The 20,930-nt window shown below is 44.3% G+C and overlaps 1 protein-coding gene across 2 annotated transcripts in view; it reads left to right on the top strand.

Annotated features, from left to right (window-relative positions):
- Positions 1-20,930, top strand: part of soul4 (heme-binding protein soul4) — a 92,136-nt gene that overhangs the window by 33,543 nt on the left and 37,663 nt on the right. For both annotated transcript variants that reach the window (XM_041188341.1, XM_041188342.1), the window contains exons 2-3: positions 5,038-5,195; positions 12,659-12,744. In XM_041188341.1, coding sequence (XP_041044275.1) covers positions 5,038-5,195; positions 12,659-12,744 — 244 coding nt within the window. The remainder of the gene's footprint in view (positions 1-5,037; positions 5,196-12,658; positions 12,745-20,930) is intronic.

Raw genomic sequence — 20,930 nt, 5'->3', positions numbered from 1 at the left:
AACTCTGAGATGCAGAGGGATCTGGGTGTCATAGTGCATGAATCACAAAACGTTTTTATGCAGGTACAACAAGCAATTAGGGAAGCTAATAAAATGTTATCGTTTATTGCGAGGGAATTTAAATACAAAAGTAGAGAGGTTATGCTTCAGTTATACAGGGCATTGGTGAGACCACATATGGAGTATTGGTCTCCTTATTTCAGGAAGAATGTAAATGATTGGAAACAGCTCAGAGAAGGTTTACTAGATTAATACCTGGAATGAGAAGATTGTCGTTTAAGGAGACATTGGACAGGCTAGGCTTGTATCTGCTGGAGTTTAGAAGAGTAAGAGGCGACTTGATTGAAAATATAAGATTCCGAGGAGTCTTGACAGGGTGGATGTGGAGAGGATGTTTTCTCTTGTGGGAGAATCTAGAACTAGGGGTCACTGCTTAAAAATAAAGGGTCACCTGTTGAAGACAGAGATGAGAAGAAATCTTTTCTCTGAGGTTTGAGTCTTTGGATCTCTTCCTCAAAAGGCAGTGGAAGTAGGGTCTTTGAATATTTTTAAGGCAGAGGTGGATACATTCCTGATAAGCAAGAGAGTGAAAGATTATTGGGGTAGGTGGGAATGTTGAGTTGAGGCCACAGTAAGATCAGCCATGATCTTATTGAATGATGGAGCAGGCTCGAGGAGCTGAGTGGCCTACTCCCGCTCCTAATTTGTATGTTCGTATGTATGCCTGATAAGCATTTTAAGAGATCATCTTATTGTAGGGTTTGATCCAAGAAATCTAAACGAAGCCCCAAAACCCTAATCAATATTCAACTGTCAGGCAGTCTTCTCACAAGATACTTTACTTCTGATTTTACTTCTTCATGGAAGTGACAACACCAAGGCCATACCTTGTTTCCTTCTGGTTAGGGACATAAATGTATCAACATATCCACTTAATTCTTCCACTGGTCATATGGTTCAGAATCTGAGAATATTGGTGGGTATTCAGTCCATAACAATTTACACTTGCTTTCTGCCATTTTCCACAATGGTCCCTAGGATTGTAGTTTTTTGTCTGAAATTTATTTTCTTAGGTTCCCAATTTCACCATGAGGCAACCAACTTCTGCTATCATGTTCTATAACAGAAAGCAAGTTGGTCAAGAATAGAGCTTGGGACCTTTACACACTTTTATAAGTGTTTATAACACATTATAAGCACACATCTTCTAACTCAACAACTACAGTTTCGATCTGTGTCTATAGGGTTACAAGTGAATCTCTAGTCAATGCCCACCACCTTGCATAGCATCACAGAATGGTTATAGCACTGAAGGAGACCATTCAGCTTGTCATACCTGTGCTGGATCCCTACAAGAGCAACTGAGCTAGTTCCACTCAAAATCACTGAATTGTTACAGAACAGGAAGCTATTTGGCCCATTGTGCAATCAGCAGTGAACATGCCCACTTCTGACCTTATGATGGAGGGTAGGTTATTGATGAAGCAGCTGAAAATGGTTGAGCCTAGGACACTACCCTGTTCTTCTCACTCACTCACCAACACTCTGGAGGAGAGGCGATAGCATAGTGGTATTGTCACTGTACTAGTAATCCAGTGACCCAGGGTAATGCTCCAGGGACCCAGATTCCATTCCCACCATGGCAGATGGTGGAATTTGAATTCAATAAAAATCTGGAATTAAAAGTCTAATAATGACCATGAAACCATTGTCGATTGTTGTAAAAACCCATATGGTTCACTAATGACCGACATGACCCACAGCAAATGACTCTTAAATGCCTTGCAAAAGGCCACTCAGTTGTATCAAACTGCTACAAAGTCACAAAAAAAAGAATTAAACTGGACAGACCTAGACACTGGAAACAATGGACATAGCTGCTAGACTGGGTCTGTGGCAGGTGGTGAGGGAACCAACAAGTGGGAAAAACATACTTGATCTCATCCTCACCAACCTGCCTGCCACAGGTGCATCTGTCCATGACAGTATTGGTAGGAGTGACCACCGCACAGTCGTCGTGGAGACAAAGTCCTGCTTTCATATTGAGGGTACCCCCCATCATGTTGTGTAGCACTACCGATGGGATAGATTAAATGGGATAGATTTTGAACAGATCTAGCAACTTAAGACTGGGCATCCATGAGGCACTGTGGGCCATCAGCAGCAGCAGAATTGTACTCAAACACAATCTGTAACCTCATGGCCCAGCATATCCCACACTCTACCATTACCTTTAAGCCAGGGAATCAACCCTGGTTCAATGAAGAGTGCAGGAGGGCAGGCCAGGAGCAGCATCAGGCATATCTTAAAATGAGGTGTCAACCTGGTGAAGGTAAAACACAGGATTACTTGCATGCCAACCAGCATAAGCAGCAAGTGATAGACAGAGTTAAGCGACCCCACAATCAATGGATCAGATCTAAGCTCTGCAGTCCTGCCACATTGAATCATGAATGGTAGTAAACAACTCACTGGAGGAAGAGGCTCCACAAATACCCCCAATGATGAGGGAGCCCAGTGCAAAAGATAAGGCTGAAGCATTTTCTACAATCTTCAGCTTGAAGTGCTGAGTCGATGATCCATCTCGGCCTCCTCCGGAGGTTCTCAGCATCAAGATGCCAGCCCTCAGCCAATTCAATTCACTCCATGTGACATCAAAAAAACGACTGAAGGCACTTGATAGTGCAAAGGCTACGGGCCCTGACAACATCCCAGCAATAGTACTGAAGACTTGTGCTTCAGAACTTGCCGCGCCCTAGCCAAACTGTTTCAGTACAGCTACAACACTGGCATTGATCCTGCTATGTGGAAAATTGCCCAGATATGTCCTTTTACACAAAACGCAGGACAAATCCAACCCGGCCAATTACCTCCCCATCAGTCTACTCTCCATCATCAGTAAAGTAATGGAAGGGGTCATCAACACTGCTATGAAGCGGCACTTGCTTAGCAATAACTTGCCCACTTAGGCCCAGTTTGGGTTCCACTCAGCTCCTGACCTCATGATAGTCTTGGTTCAAGCATAGACAAAAGAGCTGAACTCCCAAGGTGAGGTGAGAGTCACTGCCCTTGACATCAAGGCAGCATTTGACCGAGTGTGGCATCAAGGAGCCCGAGCAAAACTGGAGTCAATGGGAATCAGGGTAAACTCTTCCCTGGTTGGAGTCATACCCAGCACAAAGGAAAATGGTTGTGGTTGTTGGGAGGTCAGTCATCTCAGCTCCAGGACATCACTGCAGGGGTTCCTCAGAGTTGTGTCCTCAGCCCAACCACCTTGTTGCTTCATCAATGACCTTCCTCCATCATAAGGTCAGAAGTGGGGATGTTGCTGATGATTGCACAATGTTCAGCACCATTCACGACTCCTCAGATACTGAAGCAGTCCATGTTCAAATGCAGCAAGACCTGGAAAATACCCAGGCTTGGACTGACAAGTGGCAGGTAACATTCGCGCCACACAATTGCCAGGCATTGACCATCTCCAACAAGAGAGAATCTAACCATCGCCCCTTGACGTTCAAGGGCATTATCATCACTGAATCCCCCACTATCAACATTCTGGGGTTTACTATTGACCAGAAACTGAACTGGACTAAACATATAAATACTGTGGCTACAAGAGCAGGTCAGAGACTAGGAATCCTGTGATAAGTAACTCACCTCCTGACTCCCCAAAGCCTGTCCACCATCTACAAGGCAAAAGTCAGGAATGTGATGTAATACTCCTCACTTGCCTGGATGAGTGCAGCATCCACAATACTCAAGAAGCTTGGCACCGTCCAGGACAAAGCAGCCAGCTTGATTGGCAATACATCCACAAACGTTCACTCCCTCCACCACCGACGCACAGTAGCAGCAGTGTGTTCCATCTACAAGATGCACTGCGGGAATTCACCAAGGCTTCTTAGACAGCACCTTCCAAACCCATGACCACTACCATCCAGAAGAACAAGGGCAGCAAATCGATTGGAACACCACCACCTAGAAGTTCTCCCCCCCAAGCCACTCACCATCCTGACTTGGAAATATGTCACTGTTCCTTCACTGTCGCTGGGTCAAAATCCTGGAATGCCCTTCCTAAAAGCACTGTGGGTGTGCCCACACCACATGGACTACAGTGGCTCAAGAAGGCAGCTCATCACCACCTTTTCAAGGGTAACTAGGGATGGGCAATAAATGCTGGCCCAGCCAGTGAAGTCCACATCCCATGAATGAGTAAAAAAAAAACATGAGCGGTCTGGACAGCCTAGATGGAGAGAAATTGTTTCCATTGGCGGAATGGCTGCAAACCAGAAAACACCTCTTTAAAATAAATTGGCAAAAAAACTAACAGTGACATGAGCAAAAACGTTTTCATGCAGCAAATGATTAGGATCTGGAATGCAAAGTCTGAGAGTGTGGTGTAGGAATTGTGGCTTTCAAAAAGGGATTGGATAAGTACAGAAAGAGAAAAAAATTGCAGAACTAGTGGGAAAGGGAGCGGTTTATGGGGAGAAGGTGGGACAATGGCACCAAATGAAATGCTCACTAGGAGGGTCAGTGCAGACACGATGGGCTGAATGGGAGAATTGATAAGCAAAGGGACTTAGGTGCCATGATAGACCTTTAAAGGCCATTGGACTGCAAAATATGATCAAGGCTAATGGGAAGCTGTCTGGTCACATAGGCAAACACCATGGCAGGAGAGAGGCACTAACCAGTTCCTGTGGAGCTATACCCAATTAACAGGCAGCGCCCTTTGAAGAGGCTTAGGATAAAGCCTGGTGAAAAGATGGTGTTTCTGTAAAAATGAACAAGATGAAATTGGAATAAAACTGAAAATGTTGTTAATACTGAGCAACAATAGCACCTGGGGAGAGAGAAATATTTCAGGTTGATGACCTTTTGTCAGAACTGGATTTGATTTCCTTTTTGTGCTGTTCATGATATTCATCATGTTATTGTTGATATTCATAGGGTGATCTGAACACAGACTTAATTCAGAAGAACTCATACTGTTCTGTACATTTAACAACCCAACACTCCGTTTCCTAACAGTGCAATGTCTCGCATCACACTGGAGGATCTAAATGCATTGGAAGATGATGTTGCTGAGGACATCCCTGAACACATGGAGGAAGACAATGACGAGGAGGAGCAACTTTTTGCTCATTGGCAAAGCATTGCCAATGCACATCAAGTGGAGCTTCCACGGGGTAAGTGGTTAAACAGAACAAAGGGAATGTAGAACTGTATTCTCAGTTTGAGAGTAGTAATTTAAATCTTGTGGATTGATTACATTCAACGGCCAAACCATCTTCAGCTGCTTCATCAATGACCTTCCTTCTACCATAAGTTCGGAAGTGGGGATGTTCGCTGATGATTGCACAATGTTCAGCACCATTCGTGACTCTTCAGATACTGAAGCAGTCCATGTCCAAATGCAGCAAGACCTGGACAGTGTTCAGGCTTGGGCTGAGAAGTGGCAAGTAACATCCGTGCCACAAAAGAGTAAGGCAATGACCATCTCCAACAAAGGTGACATGCTCCAGGCCTTTGTGTGAAAGAACAAGCTAGGGTAACTTTCTTTCTGTGTCTCCCTCCCAGTGATGTTGTGTCTGGCTTTTCCTCTGTGGCCTCTCTGTACAACCTTCGCCTCTTGACATTCAATGGCATTACCATCACTGAATCTCCCACTATCAACATTTTGGGGGTTACCATTAACCAGAAATTGAACTGGACTAGCCATATAAACACTGTGGCTACAGGTGCTGGCCAGAGGCTAGGAATCCTGCAACGAGTAACTTACCTCCTGACTCCCCAAAGCCTGTCCACCATTGACAAGACACAAGTCAGGAGTGTGACGGAATACTCTCCACTTGTTTGGATGAGTGCAGCTCTCACAACGCTCGAGAAGCTTGACACCGTCCAGGACAAAGCAGTCCGCTTGATTGGCATCACATCCACAAACATTCACTCCCTCCACAATCGATGCACAGTAGCAGCAGTGTGTACCATCTACAAGATGCACTGCAAAAACTCACCAAGGCTATTAGACAGCACCTTCCAAACCCACGACCACCATCCAGGAGGATAGAGCAGCAAATAGATGGGAACACCACCATCTGGAAGTTCCCCTCCAAGTCACTCACCATCCTGACTTGGAAATATATTGCTGTTCCTTCACTGTTGCTGGGTCAAAATCCTGGAACTCCCTTCCTAACAGCACTGTGGGTGTACCTACACTACATGGACTGCAGCAGTTCAAGAAGGCAGCTCACCACCACCTTTTCAAGGCAAATTAGGGATGGGCAATAAATGCTGGCCCAGCCAGCGAAGCCCACATTCTGTGAATGAATTAAAAAAAAGCTTTTGTTTCTGCTGTCCCTGAATTCTGAGTCACCATGCTAACTTTTCTCCTTGTTTTTATCTTTTTCCTTTTATTAACCTCTTATCTGAAGATGATCATTCTTGCTGGGGTAGAGATGCTAATTGGCCCTCAAGTACCTTGCCCAAATTGCCAGTCTTCATGTATAAGCATAGACAGGTTCACAATTACAGTTTGTAGCACCTGTCACTGGCTGGCGATCTGGGAGGGACGTTGGTGGGAAGGCAGAATCCTGCTGTGTTTTCCTTCCTTCTTTAAGCCAAGAGTGGTGAGATCAGTGTTAACATTCATATTATCACTCCATTTGAGATTTATATATATATATTAAAATATATTCTAGACATCAATCCCACAGTAACTTTAAAATGTTTCATATTGGATCACTGCATTGGTGCAATTTCGTGACTTGCCATTGCTTCTTGCTGTGGAATGTATGATCTAATTTGTGCCTTGATTTCTGGTTCTTGGCTCTGCTGTAATGGAAAGCCACAGACCAGAAGCCAGACACAACGTCACTGGGAGGGAGACACAGAAAGTTACCCTAGTTTGTTCTTTCACACAAAGGCCTGGAGCATGTCACCTTTGTCAGGCAATGGTAATGACCTAGAACGATCTAAGAAGATGAGAGAGTTCAGAAAGAGAAAAGGCTATTTGGCAAATCAGGTTTATCAGGGGCATGAACATTTCAGCATTAACCCGTCCCACCAACCTCATGCCCACTGTCACACTAAGGACTGAAAAGTCTCACATTTGGTCTCTTATTGATCTCTACTGGAGAATTGGTGGGAGTGCTATAATTGGTCTCAATAACACTATTTTAGAGAAGGGTGAAATCAACAACTGCTTGAATTTATATATAGCACTTTTAAAATAGTAACAGATTCCAAGGCACTTCACAGGAGCATAATAAGTCAAAAGTTGACCTAGTGCCAAAGATAAAGACAAGTGACTGAAAGCTTGATCAAATACTTTGAAATCAATATCTTAAAGAAGAATTGAAGCAGGGAAGGAATTTATAGCTTAAAGCCCAGATGACTGAAGGCATTCTGCAATGATGGGGCAGAGGAAGTGAGGGGGGAGAAAAGAGCTGGAGGAGCCAAGTTCTTAGAGGGTTGTAGGAGATTACAGAAGTAGGGGTGGACAATGCTATGGAGGGAATTCAACATGAGGATGAGAATAGTCAATCGAGGCATTACTGGACCAGTTGCTGAATATGGGTCATGAGTACAGGGATGGATGAGTTAGGGTACAGACAACATAGTTTTAGATGTTTGGAAGTTTGGGCAGAGTAGGAGTTGGGAAGCTGGCCATAAGATAATTGGAAATAGAGTCTGAATGTAATAAATGCATGGATGAGAGTTTGAGCAGCATGTAGGCTGAGGATGGGGCAGTGTTACACCAGTGAAAATATGAGGACTTTGTGATAGAGAGGATATGGCGTCAGAAGTTCAGCTCAGGGTCAAATAGAATGCCGAGATTGGAAACAGACTTGTTTGCCTGCAACGGTGTCTAGGGGGAAGATGAAATTGGTGATGAGAGCTGAAGACAATGGCTTTGGTCTTCCCAAATTGCTGAAAGACTGAATGCCAAACAAGTAGTCTGAGAACACAGAGACGCAGTGAAGTGGTTGGGAGGCTATGGTCAGGTGAAGCTAGTTATTGTCAGTGTACATGTGGAGCCTGATTGGTTTTCAGATGATACTGAGTGGCAGCATTGAGATGAGAAATAGGAGGGAGCCAAAGAGAAGCCTTGGGAGATTAGAGGCAACAGTGTGGCAAGAAGCTATTGCAGGAGATTCTCTGGCTATGACAGGATAAGTAAGAGGGACCAGACAAAGGAAGTCTTACTCAACCGGATAACGGAAGTGAGGACTTGGAGAATGGTGTAGTCAACCATATCAACGGCTGCAGAGGGATGACGAGAAAGTGCACCAGGGTCACAGAAGAAATCGTTTGTGACTTTGATAAGGACCCTTTCGGTGATGTAATAAAGAGGGAGAAAATAAACTTTTGAGGGTAAACTAGCAAGTAATATAAAAATGGACAATAAGAACTTTTCTAAATATATAAATAGGAAGTGAGAGGCCAAAGTGAACATAGGACCCTTAGAGAATGAGGCTGGGGAAATAATAATGGGGAACCAGGAAATGGCAGAGGAGTTGAATAAATACTTTGCATCAGTCTTCATGGTAGAAGACACAAATAGCATTCCAAAAATACTAAATAATCAAGGGGTAAAATGGGGGGAGGAAATAAATACAATAACTATCACTAGAGAAAAAGTACTAGGGAAACTAATGGGGCTAAAGGCCGATAAGTCCCCTGGACCTTATGGGTTGCATCCTAGGATATTAAAGGAAGTAGCTACAGAGATAGTAGATGCACTGGTAGTAATCTTCAAAGAGTCATTAGATTCTGGAAAAGTCCAAGAGGATTGTGAAACTGCCAATGTAACACCCTATTTCAAGAAGGGAGAGAGACAAAAAAACAGGTAACTATAGGCCAGTTAGCTTAACATCTGTTATTGGGAAAATGTTGGACTCTATTATAAAGGATGTAACAGCAAAGCATTTAGAGATGCATACTCTAATCAAGCAAAGTCATCATGGCTTCATGAAGGGGAAATCATACCTGACGAATTTAGTAGAATTCTTTGAGGAGGTGCCAAGCAGGATAGATGAAGGGGAACCAGCAAATGGAATATATTTGGATTTCCAAAAGGTGTTTGATAAGGTACCGCACGTGAGGCTACTTAATAAGAGCCCAGGGTTTTGGGGGTAGTATATTAGCATTGATAGAGGATTTGGCTAACTAATAGGATACAGAAAGTTGGGAAAGAGGGGCATTTTCAGGATGGCAACCTGTAACTAGTGGAGTGCCACAGGGATCAGTGCTGGGTACACAATTATTTACAATATATATTAATGACTTGGATGGGGTAAGTGAATGTACTATCGCAAAGTTTGTAGATGACACAAAAATAAGGAAAGCAAGTGGTGAGGATAACACAAAGAGTCTGCAGAGGGATATAGACAGGTTAAGTGAATGGGCAAAAATGTGTCAAATGGAATTTAATGTGGGAAAATGTGAGGTTATGCACTTTGGCAGGAAGAATAGAGGAACTGAATATTATTTAAATGGAGAAAGACTGCAGAAAGCTGCAGCACAGAGGGATTTGGGCGTCCTCGTGCATGAACCCCAAAAAGCTAGCATACAAGTTCAGCAGGTAACAGGTAAGGCAAATGGAATGTTGGCCTTCAAATCAAAGGGAATGGAGTATAAAAATCGGGAAGTCTTGCTAAAACTATACAAGGCATGAGTTAGACCACACCTAGAATACTATGAACAATTTTGGTCCCCTTAGCTAAGGAAAGATATACTGGCATTGGAGGCAGTCTAGAGATGGTTCAGTAGGTTGATCCCGGGTATGGAGAGGTTTTTTATGAGGAGACATTGAGTAGGTTGGGCCTGTACTTATTGGAGTTTAGAAGAATGAGAGGCGACCTTATTGAAATTTATAAGATTCTTACGGGGCTTGACAGGTAGATGCTGATAGGCTGTTTCACCTTATGGGAGAATAGGACCAGGGGGCATAATCTCAGAGGAAGGGGTCGCTCATTCAAGACAGAGATGAGGAGGAATTTCTTCTCTCAGTAGGTAATGAATGTACGGAATTCTTTACCTAAGAGGGCTGTAGAGACTGGGTTGGAGATAGACAGATTTTTAATCAATAAGGGAATCAAAGGTATGGGGAAGAGGCAGGAAAGTGGAGTTGAGGATTATCAGATCAGCCATGATCTCATTGAATGGCGGAGGAGACTCGAAGATCCGAATGGCCTACTTCTGCTCCTATGTCGTATGGTCTTATGTGGCAGGAGCAGAAACTAGATTGGAGGTTTAACCACGGAGTTGTGGGAAATTGGATTTTGGTGACAACAAGAACAGGTTCAAGGAAAGGGAGGTTGAAGATATGGTAGTTTGTAAAGTCTGGGATCAAGGGTATTTTTGGCGGAGGTACAGTTATGATGAAGATTTCAAAGGGACAAGGACAGTATCTGAGTAAGGGGAACCATGTACAATATTTGTTAGCATAAGGGCTTGGTTGAGGACGGAAAATAAGAAGGGAACAATAAATCAGAGGGGCATGGTACAATGAAGTTGATTTGTAGAGTGGGTGGAATCAACTTGAAGCACCTGTGAACTGATGTGGAGGGTGAGTGAATCCAAGAGCTCTTTGAGGGGTAAGTGGGAACACTGCTCAAGATATGCCTGTGGAAAGTAGAGAGCCAAGGAAGTATGGAGAATCATGCATGTTCTAGGAGGTTCAGCAGAGGAAAGTAGTGGCCTCTGATTAGCAGACGCACAACTGTCAGCCAGAATTTACTGTCTGATTACTCTCCAGTGCCACCTGCGGGTAAGTGTGTGTGCCTCAGTGAAAAGGAAAAGAAAAACTTGCGTTTATAGAACACCTTCCACAATCACAGGATTTCCCAAAGCACTTTACAGCCAATGAAGTACTGATGAAAAGTCATCACTGTTGTAATGTAGGAAATGCAACAGCCAATTTGTGCGCAACAAGCTGCCATAAATATTATCAATAGATAATCTGTTTTTGTGATCTTTATTGAGGGTTCCGAGAGGACAGGATCAGGTTTGCCCTATTGCTCTCTGTATTTGACTATTGCTGATAATAGGGTTAGTTATCAGAAGATTCCTGACATCTATAGAAACAAATCCCAACATGAGCCATTGGCTACATGAGAAGAAGAGGAAATTATGGGAGAATAATGTTTCCATTGGGTAAGTAATAGTTAACGTCTATCTGCTTCACATTGCGGTTAAACTTTTACAAGGATTCTGCTGATATCTTGCTCAGTAGTCCTCTAGCTACCAAAAACAGATTATCAGAGGTGAGGTGAGAGTGACTGCCCTTGGCATCAAGGCAGCATTTGTCCGAGTGTGTGTGTGTGTGTGTGTGTGTGTGTGTGTGTGTGTGTGTGTGTGTGTGTGTGTGTCACATGAGGAGACACGGACTCTCCGTTGTTTGGAGTCATACCTAGCACAAAGTAAGATGGTTCTGGTTGTTGGAGATCAGTCATCTCGGCTCCAGGACATCACTGCAGAAGTTCCTCAGGGTAGTGTCTAAGGCCTAACCATCTTCAGCTGCTTCATCAATGACCTTCATTCCATCATACAGTCAGAAGTGATGTTCACTGATGATTATACAATGTTCAGCATTGATTGCGACTCCTCAGGTACTGAAGCAGTCCATGCCCAAATGCAGCAAGACCTGGACAATGTCTAGGCTTGGGCTGATATGTGGCAAGTAACATTCATGCCACACAAGTATCAGGCAATGACCATCCCCAACAAGAGAGAATCCAATCATCATCCCTTAACATCCAATGGCATTACTATCACTGAATCCCCCACTATCAACATCCTGAGGGTTACCATTGACCAGGAACTGAACTAGATGAGCCATAAATATACTGTGGCTATAAGAGCAGATCAGAGGCTAGGAATCCTGCGGCGAATGACTCACCTCCTGACTCCCCAGAGCCTGTCCAACATCTACAAGTCAGGAGTGTGATGGAATACTCAACACTTGCCTGGATGAGTGCAGCTCCTACAACACTCAAGAAGCTTGACACCATCGATGACAAAGCAGTCTGCTTGATTGGCACCACATCCACAAACATTCACTTCCTCCAGCACCGACACAAAGTGGCAGCAACGTGTACCACCGACAAGATGCACTGCAGAAACTCACCAAGGCTCCTTTGACAGCTCCTTCCAAACCAAAGACCACTACCGTCTAGAGGGTCAAGGGCAGCAGACACATGGGAACACCACCATCTGGAAGTTACCCTTCAAGCCACACACCATCCTGACTTGGAAATATATTGCCGTTCCTTCACTGTCGCTGGTTCAAAATCATGGAACTCCCTTTCTAACAGCACTGTGGGTGCACTTACATCACATGGACTGCAGCAGTTCAAGAAGGCAGCTCACCACCACCTTCACATGAGCAATTAGGGATGGGCAATAAATGTTGGCTTAACCAGTGACGCCCACATCCCATGAACGAACAGAAAAAAAGGTCATTCATTCATTTTCTATTTTGGAACCCTGCTGTGTTGGCCTACAAAACAAGTGACTGCACTTAACTCATAATTCATTAGCTGTGAAATGTTTTAGGATATTCTGGTGACATTATACAGGTCTATGTAAATGTTATCTCTTCCTCTCACAGTTATTGCATTACTTTCCCTGTGAATGTGACTTATAGAGTTGACAGGCCCAATTCAGCAATTATCAAGAAACAATCAAGCACGGGAGAATGTGCCCTATCAACCCATCACATGCCATGAGCAGGTAAGGGATTGAAGTTCACACTTGGATGCTGGGTTTGGGTGATTGTTTTGCTGTGTTGAGCATGTATGTAAAGAATTACCTAATCTAATTAATGTAATGTACGTTAGATACTGATTGTATAAGGAGAAGCACAATAGGACCTCAAAAGGGTGAGGTTTCAGCACAATTTTTGCTGCTAAAGGTATATTAAAAAATCACTGTGGCTTTTAAATGGGTAACTCCAAATCTTTCTTAAAGATTACAGGGGAGGCAATGGCATAGTGGGCTATTACTGGACTAGCAATCCAGAGGCCAAGGCTAATGCTCAGGGGGCACAGTTCAAATTCCACCATGGCAGCTGATAGAATATAACTTCAATAAATTGATCTGGTTTTAATTAAAAACTAGCCCTTTAGGGAAGGAAATCTGCCATTAAATGGCCTCTGAAATGGTGAGGGAAAAGCTAACTTGACCTCATCCTCACCAGTCTATTTGTCAGAGATGAATCTGTCTTTGACAGTACTGGTAGGAGTGACTACCCATCTTCATATTGAGGATACCCTCTATTGTGTTGTGTGGCATTACTGCTGTGCTAAATGGGATAGATTCCAAACAGATCTAAAACTGGCCATCAGCAGCAGCAGAATGGTACTCGAACACAATCTGTAACCTCATGGCCCGGCATATCCCCCACTCTACCATTACCATCAAACCCCAGTTCAATGAAGAGGGCATTCCGGGAGCAGCAACTGGCATATAAAAATTACATGTCAACCTGGTGAAGTAACAACACAGGACTATTTGCATGGCAAACAGTGGAAGCAGTGTGCAATAGACAGAGCTAAGCAATCTCACAACCAATGATGTAAGCACTGCAGTCCTGCCACATCCAATTGTGAATGGTGGTCGACAATTAAACAACTAACTGGAGGAGGAGGTTCCACAAATATTCCCATCCTCAATATTTAGACAAGCTGAGTAAGTGGGCAAATGCATGGCAGATGCAGTATAATGTGGATAAATGTGAGGTTATCCATTTTGGTAGCAAAAACAGGAAGGCAGATTATTATCTGAATGGCTATAAATTGAGAGAGGAGAATGTGCAATGAGACCTGGGTGTCCTTGTACACCAATCGCTGAAGGTAAGCATGCAGATGCAGCAGGTAGTAAAGAAGGCAAAAGGTATGTTGGCTTTCATAGCCAAAGGATTCGAGTACAGGAACAGGGATGTCTTGTTGCAATTGTACAGGACCTTGGTGAGACCATACTTGGAATATTGTGTGCAATTTTGGTCTCCTCATCTGAGGAAGGATGTTCTTGCTATAGAGGGAGTGCAGCGAAGGTTTACCCAACTGATTCCTGGGATGGTGGGACTGACATATGAGGAGAGATTGAGTCGATTAGGATTATATTCGCTGGAGTTCAGAAGAATGAGGGGGGATCTCATAGAAACCTATAAAATTCTAACAGGACTAGACAGGGTAGATGCAGGATGTTCCCGATGGTGGGGGAGTCCAGAACCAGGCGTCACAGTCTGAGGATACGGGATAGACCATTTAGGACTGAGATGAGGAGAAATTTCTTCACCCAGAGAGTGGTGAGCCTATGGAATTTGTTACCACAGAAAGTAGTTGAGACCAAAACATTGTATGTTTTCAAGAAGGAGTTAGATATAGCTCTTGGGGCGAAAGGGATCAAAGGGTATGGGGAGAAAGCGGAAGCAGACTATTGAGTTGGATGATCAGCCATGATCATAATGAATGGCGGAGCAGGCTCAAAAGGCCGAATGGTCTACTCCTGCTCCTATTTTCTAGGTTTCTATGATGTGGGAGCCCAGCACATTAATGTATAAGACAGGAAGCATTTGCAGCCATCCTCAGCCAGAAGTTCTGAGTGGATGATCCATTTTGGCCTCCTCTGGAGGTCCCAACTTCACAGATGCCAGTCACAGCTTCACAGATGCTGGGTGTCGCTGGCTAGGCCAGCATTTATTGCCTATCCCTAATTGCCCTTGAGAACATGATGGTGAGCTGCCTTCTTGAACCACTGTGGTCCATGTGATATAGGTATATCCACAAGTGCTGTTAGGGAGGGAGTTCCAGGATTTTGACCCAGCGACGATGAAGGAATATCAATATATTTCAAAGCCAGGATGGTGGGTGGCTTGGAGGGAAACTTGACATCAAGTCAGCATTTGACTACGTGTGTCACCAAGGAGCCTTAGCAAAACTGAAGTCAATGAGAATTGGGGGGAAAACTTTCCACTGGTTGAAGTCATTCCTAGTATGAAGGAAGATGGTTGTGGTTGTTGGAGATTAATCATCTCAGATCCAGGAAATCAGTGCAAGAGCTCCTCAGGGTAGTGTCCTGGACCAAAACTTCAGTTGCTTCATCAATTACCTTCACTCCATCATAAGATCAAAATCTTCTGTACCATTTGTGACTCCTCAGACACTGAAGGAGTCTGTGTCCATGTTTAGCAAGACCTGAACAATATTCAGGCTTGGGCCAATAAGTGGCAAGTAACATTCAAGCCTCACAAGTGCCAGAAATTGACCATCTCCAACAAGAGAGAATCTAACCATCTCCACTTGACATTCAATGGCATTACCATTGCTGAAACCCATTCTATCAACATCCTGGGGGTTATCATTGACCAGAAACTGCACTGGACTAGCCATATAAATACTATAGCTACAAAAGCAAGTCAGAGGCTAGGAATTCTGCAGCGAGTAACTCACCTCCTGACTCCCCAAAACCTGTCCACCATCTACAAGACACAATTCAGGAGTGTGATGGAATACTCTCCACTTGCCTGGAGGAGCGCAGCTCCAATAACACTGAAGAAGTTCAACACCATCCAGGACAAAGCAGCCTGCTTGATTGGCACCCCATCTAGCACCTTCAACATTCACTCCCACTGCCACCGATGCACAGTGGCAGCAGTGCGTACCATCTACAAGATGCACTGCAGCAACTCATAAAGGCTCCTTTAACAGCCCGCAACCTCTACTACCCAGAAGGACGAGGACTGCAGATGCAGGGAACATCACCGCCTCCAAGTTCCCCTCCAAGCCACTCACCATCCTGACTTGGAACCATATTGCCGTTCCTTCACTGTTGCTGGGTCAAAATCCTAGGACTCCCTCCCTAACAGCACTGTTGGTGTACCTACAGCATATGGACTGCAACGGTTCAAGAAGGTAGTTCATCACCACCTTCTCAAGGGAAATTATGATTAGCAATAAATGCTGGCCTAGCCAGTGATGCCCACATCCCACAACTGAATAAAAAAAAAATTAGGCCTGTTTGTCTGCACTCTGTTGATGTCTTTGAAGTGGAGGGGCTCCATTTATTCATATTGTAGCTTCACACTTGACAGGTCGCCAATCCATTGCATTGATTCCCAGTAGCAATGTGCTATTAGTGAGGACATTGTGTTCTGAAGCAGCTTTGATTTTTCCCAGCATTAGATGGCTCTGTATCCTGCCCCACGACTGCCTACCCTTTTATTTTAACAATCGTCAGGTGTTGTTGGCAATCAAAGAGGATAGTAAATGCCCCCCTCTTAAAGAAACACCACGAATAAACTGTAACAAAGGAAAACAAACCAAGGGGACAATTTCTCAAGAGATGGTTCTACCTCTTGTCGTTTCACGATTGACAGCACTGATTATAATCGCAACCTCTTTCTTCACCACACCACCAAGGATGAGTGTAGATGACTCAGAGGTGCACAGCTACAGAAGGAAGGAGACTCAACATAGAGCTGTAGATTTAAATTATTTTCCCCTATAGTAAATATTCTCAACTACAATATTCATACACGTTGGGAATGTTTTTCCTTCAAGGGAGATTCTAATTAATATTTCATCAAAATAATTGAAGAAAAAGTAGAGAGATCTACAAGGCTGTAACATGTGAATTTCATAGACAATATATGGACACAGGGTTAATCTATGTTGAGGTATTTTCTTATTGAAAATGCAGTATGAGCTTGATCCAGTAGATTTTCCTTCATAACATTTGTTCTCATTGTGAGCATCTTGAATAAGAATGCCCTCTACTGGCCAGTTACATTTACCCATCAATTTTTAAATTTCAATTTGCATTTTTCTATTCATTCCTGAAACAGTTGTATTTTGCCACTACTTTATTCAGGCTGTTGCTTCTCAGATTTTGAAACAAATAAGTTGGGAGCACTCCTCTGGTTGGAGTCATACTTAGCACAAAGGAAGGTAGTTGTGGTTTTTGAAGGTCAGTCATCACGGTCCCAAGATAACGTTGCAGGTGGAGAATTTTCTCCCCGTCAAGTGGGCTGGGTGGGAGCGGGTGCTGGCAGGCACGCAGCCGATTGCCAGCCGCGATCGGCTGCATGTCATCATTTAACATGGGCAGGCCAGTTAAAGCCCGCCCAGTGTAATGTGCACCAGGAAGCGCTCAGCGCTACCTGTGCAGGAGGGGGGGTGAGGGGGGTGAGGAGGGAGAGTCGGGGCTTGTACTCTTGCACGCACGTGCGCGAAAGAACGCAGAAATCTCCCTGAGGTATGGAGCTGCCTCGGAGATTAAGAATGGTCATAAAGATTTGAAAAATAAAAGAAAAATTATTCAGACATGTCCCCTCATGTGACATTGTCACATGAGCTAGGACATGTTTATGAATTTACATGAAACATTTTATTAAATTAATAAACCCTTCATGAAACCTTATCCTGCCCATGGATGAGGTTCCATGAAAAATGCGAAGGCTGTCTGGGCTCTTTAAGGTTGGACAGGCAGCGCTGACAAGTACTTTAATTAGTTGATTAATGGCCTTAACAGGCCTTTGACAGTTGGCAGGCGCGCAGCTGACTCCAGTGCACACCCACCAAACTGAAGATCAGAATGACGCATGCCCGACATCACCGTGTGTCATTTTATGCATCGGCATGCAGGCCCCCCCCTCTGCACACCGACCAGAAGATTCTGCCCCAGGAGTTCCTCCAGGTGGTGTCCTAGCCCTAACCATCTTTAGTTAATTCTTCAATGACCTTTCGTCCACCATAAAGTCAGAAGTGAGATGTTTGCTGATGATTGCAGAATGTTTAATGTTATTCACAACTCCTCAGATACTGAAACATTCCGTGTCAATAAGCACCAAAACATGCACAACTTTCAGGCTTGGGCTGATGAGTGGCAAGTAGCATTTGCATCACATATATACCAGGTAATGATCATCTGCAAAGAGAGAATCTAACCATCTCTGCTTGACATTCAATGACATAACCGTTGCTGAAACCCTACCTATCAACATCCTTGGGGTTACCATTGACCAGAAGCTTAACTGGATCAGCCTTTTAATACAGTGGCTACAAGAACAGGTCAGAGGCTGGAAATTATGTGGCGAGTAACTCATCTCCTGACTCTGCAAACCTGTCCACCATCTCCTTTTCTTCTTAGGATGTCCCTTGGAATTGAGGATAATCCACTACTCTGGTTTGATGGGTTCTGAGATGGCTGATAAGTTCAAATGCACAATCTAGTTTCTGCTACATTGCAGAGCAGATGGTACTTGAAGGGTTGGGTAGATGAGGTGTTTGGAGGTTTGTGTGTTTCTTCCAATGCCTTGACTTCACCTCTGCACATTCTGGATGAAGTCTCCCAATGTATTTGGTGCCTTCTGAGCTGAGCCTTCTCCATTTTAGTTACTCACAAGCCAGGGACTCCCATGAGTCTACAGAGATGTTTGACTTCTTTAGGGATGCTTTGAGGTTATCTTTAAAGCAATTCCACTGTCCTCCTGGGCATCTCTTGCCACGGCCAAGTTTTGAGTAGACTAATTGCTTTGGGAGTTTGGTGTCAGGTCTATGAATGACGTCCTGCCCAGTGGAGCTGGTTTTAAGTGATTAGAGCCTCAATGCTGGTCAAGTTGGCTTGGGAGAGGATGCTGTTGTTGGACTGTCTGTCTTGTCATCGGATTTGAAGGATTTTGCAAAGGCACCTTTGGTGGTATTTCTCCAGTGCTTTTCCTTAATCGGCGGAAGGCTGAGTTGGCATGTTGGAGGCAATTTTTTTTTTAGCGAATCTTCACACGCTTTTTTTCCCTTGGGAAATAATGGGGAGGTGGTGATGGGATCCCTGGGCTAATTTTCAGGCCATTGAGCAGCGTCATGAAAGTTCCTTCCATGACCAACAAGTCTTGGCATGGGACTTGAACCAGAGCTTCTGGCACAGAGGCAGGGAAGCTACTACTGTGTCACAAGATCTTCTATTGGAGGCAATGATGGATTTCATCATGTATATTTGCCATCGTCAGGAGGAGGCTACCAAAATATGGAAAATGGTCCACATTTTCCAAGATCTCGCTGTTGACTTAATGTTGGGTGGGGGTTGTGTAGAAGGTGCAGGTGTTCTGCTGTGGGAGCTGGTTGGAAGAGAACCTTAGTTTTCCGGTGTTTAGTGAAAGGCCCATTTTCCCATATGCTTCAGAGAACAGTTGACAATTACCTGGAGCTCAGCGCCATCTACATACTGAAGCTCTATGTTTGAGGTTGGTGTGCCTTTGGTTGTAGATTGAAAGTGGCGTAGGTGAATCGGTTTCCCCTCTGTCCTGAAGATTATCTCCATGCCTGCAGGTAATTTTCTGGAGGTGAGGTGCAGTATTACAGCCAAGAAAATGGAGAGGAGAGTTGGTGCAATGAAACAGCCTTGTTTGACCCCAGTTTTCACTGACATTGGGTTTGTGGTGGTTCCGTTGATGAGCATAAGACATAGGAGCAGAAGTAGGCTATTCGGCTGGTCGAGTCTGCTCTGCCATTCAATGGGACCGTGGCTGATCTGATAATCCTCAACTCCACTTTCCTGCCTCTTCCCCATTACCCTTGATTCCCTTACTGATTAAAAATCTGTCTATCTCTTGAATATACTTAACGACCCAGCCTCTAGAGCCCTCTGTAGTGAAGAATTCCACAGATTGACTACCCTCTGAGAGAAGAAATTCCTCCTCAGCTCTGTTTTAAATGGGCACCCCCTCACTCTTCAGATTTTGCCCTCTGGTCCTAGACTCTCCCACAGGGGGAAACATCTCAGCAACTACCCTGTCAAGCCCCCTAAGAATCTTATGTTTCATAGAAACTAGGAGCAGGAGTAGGCCATTTGGCCCTATGAGCCTGCCCCGCCATCCATTATAATCAAGGCTGATCATCCAACTCAGTAGCCTGCTCCCGCTTTCTCCCCATATCCTTTGATCCCTTTTGCCCCAAGAGTTACAACTAACTCCTTCTTGAAAACATACAATGTTTTGGTCTCAACTACTTTCTGTGGTAGCGAAATCTACAGGCTCACCACTCTGGGTGAAGAAATTTCTCCTCATCTCAGTCCTAAATGGTCTACCCTGTATCCTCAGACTGTGACCCCTGGTTCTGGACTCCCCCACCATCGGGAACATCCTTCCTGCATCTATCCTGTCTAGTCCTGTTAGAGTTTTATAGGTTTCTATGAGATCCCCCCTCATTCTTCTGAACTCCAGTGAATATAATTCTAACCAACTCAATCTCTCCTCATATGTCAGTCCCGCCATCCCAGGAATCAGTCGGGTAAACCTTCGCTGCACTCCCTTTATAGCAAGAACACCCTTCCTCAGATAAGGAGACCAAAACTACGCACAATATTCTACGTGTGGTCTCACCAAGGCCCTGTATTCTTACAGCAAGTCATCCCTGCTCCTGTACTCAAATCCTCTAGCTATGAAGGCCAACATACAATTTGCCTTCTTTACCGCCTGCTGCTCTCCAGCTTGCAGAGCTTCAGCGACTGGTGTACGAGGATACCCACATCTCGTTGTACATTCTCCTCTCCCAATTTATAGCCCTTCAGATAATAATCTGCCTTCCTGTTTTTGCTACCAAAGTGATTAACCTCACATTTATCCACATTATACTGCATCTGCCATGCATTTGCCCACTCACTCAGCTTGTCTAAATCACACAGAAGCATCTCTGCATCCTCCTCACAGCTCACCCTCCCGCCCAGCTTTGTGTCATCTGCAAATTTGGAGATATTATATTTAGTTCCCTCATTTACATCATTAATGTATATTGTGAATAACTGGGGTCCCAGCACCGTTCCCTGTGGTACCCCACTAGTCACCACCTGCCATTAGGCAAAAGACCTGTTTATTCCTACTCTTTGTTTCCTGTCTGCCAACCAATTGTCTATCCATCTCAATA

This window comes from Carcharodon carcharias, chromosome 5 (genome assembly GCF_017639515.1).
Source record: "Carcharodon carcharias isolate sCarCar2 chromosome 5, sCarCar2.pri, whole genome shotgun sequence".
NCBI lineage: Eukaryota > Metazoa > Chordata > Chondrichthyes > Lamniformes > Lamnidae > Carcharodon > Carcharodon carcharias.
Note: the sequence above shows the minus strand (reverse complement) of the source record. Positions and strands in the feature narration are given on the sequence as shown.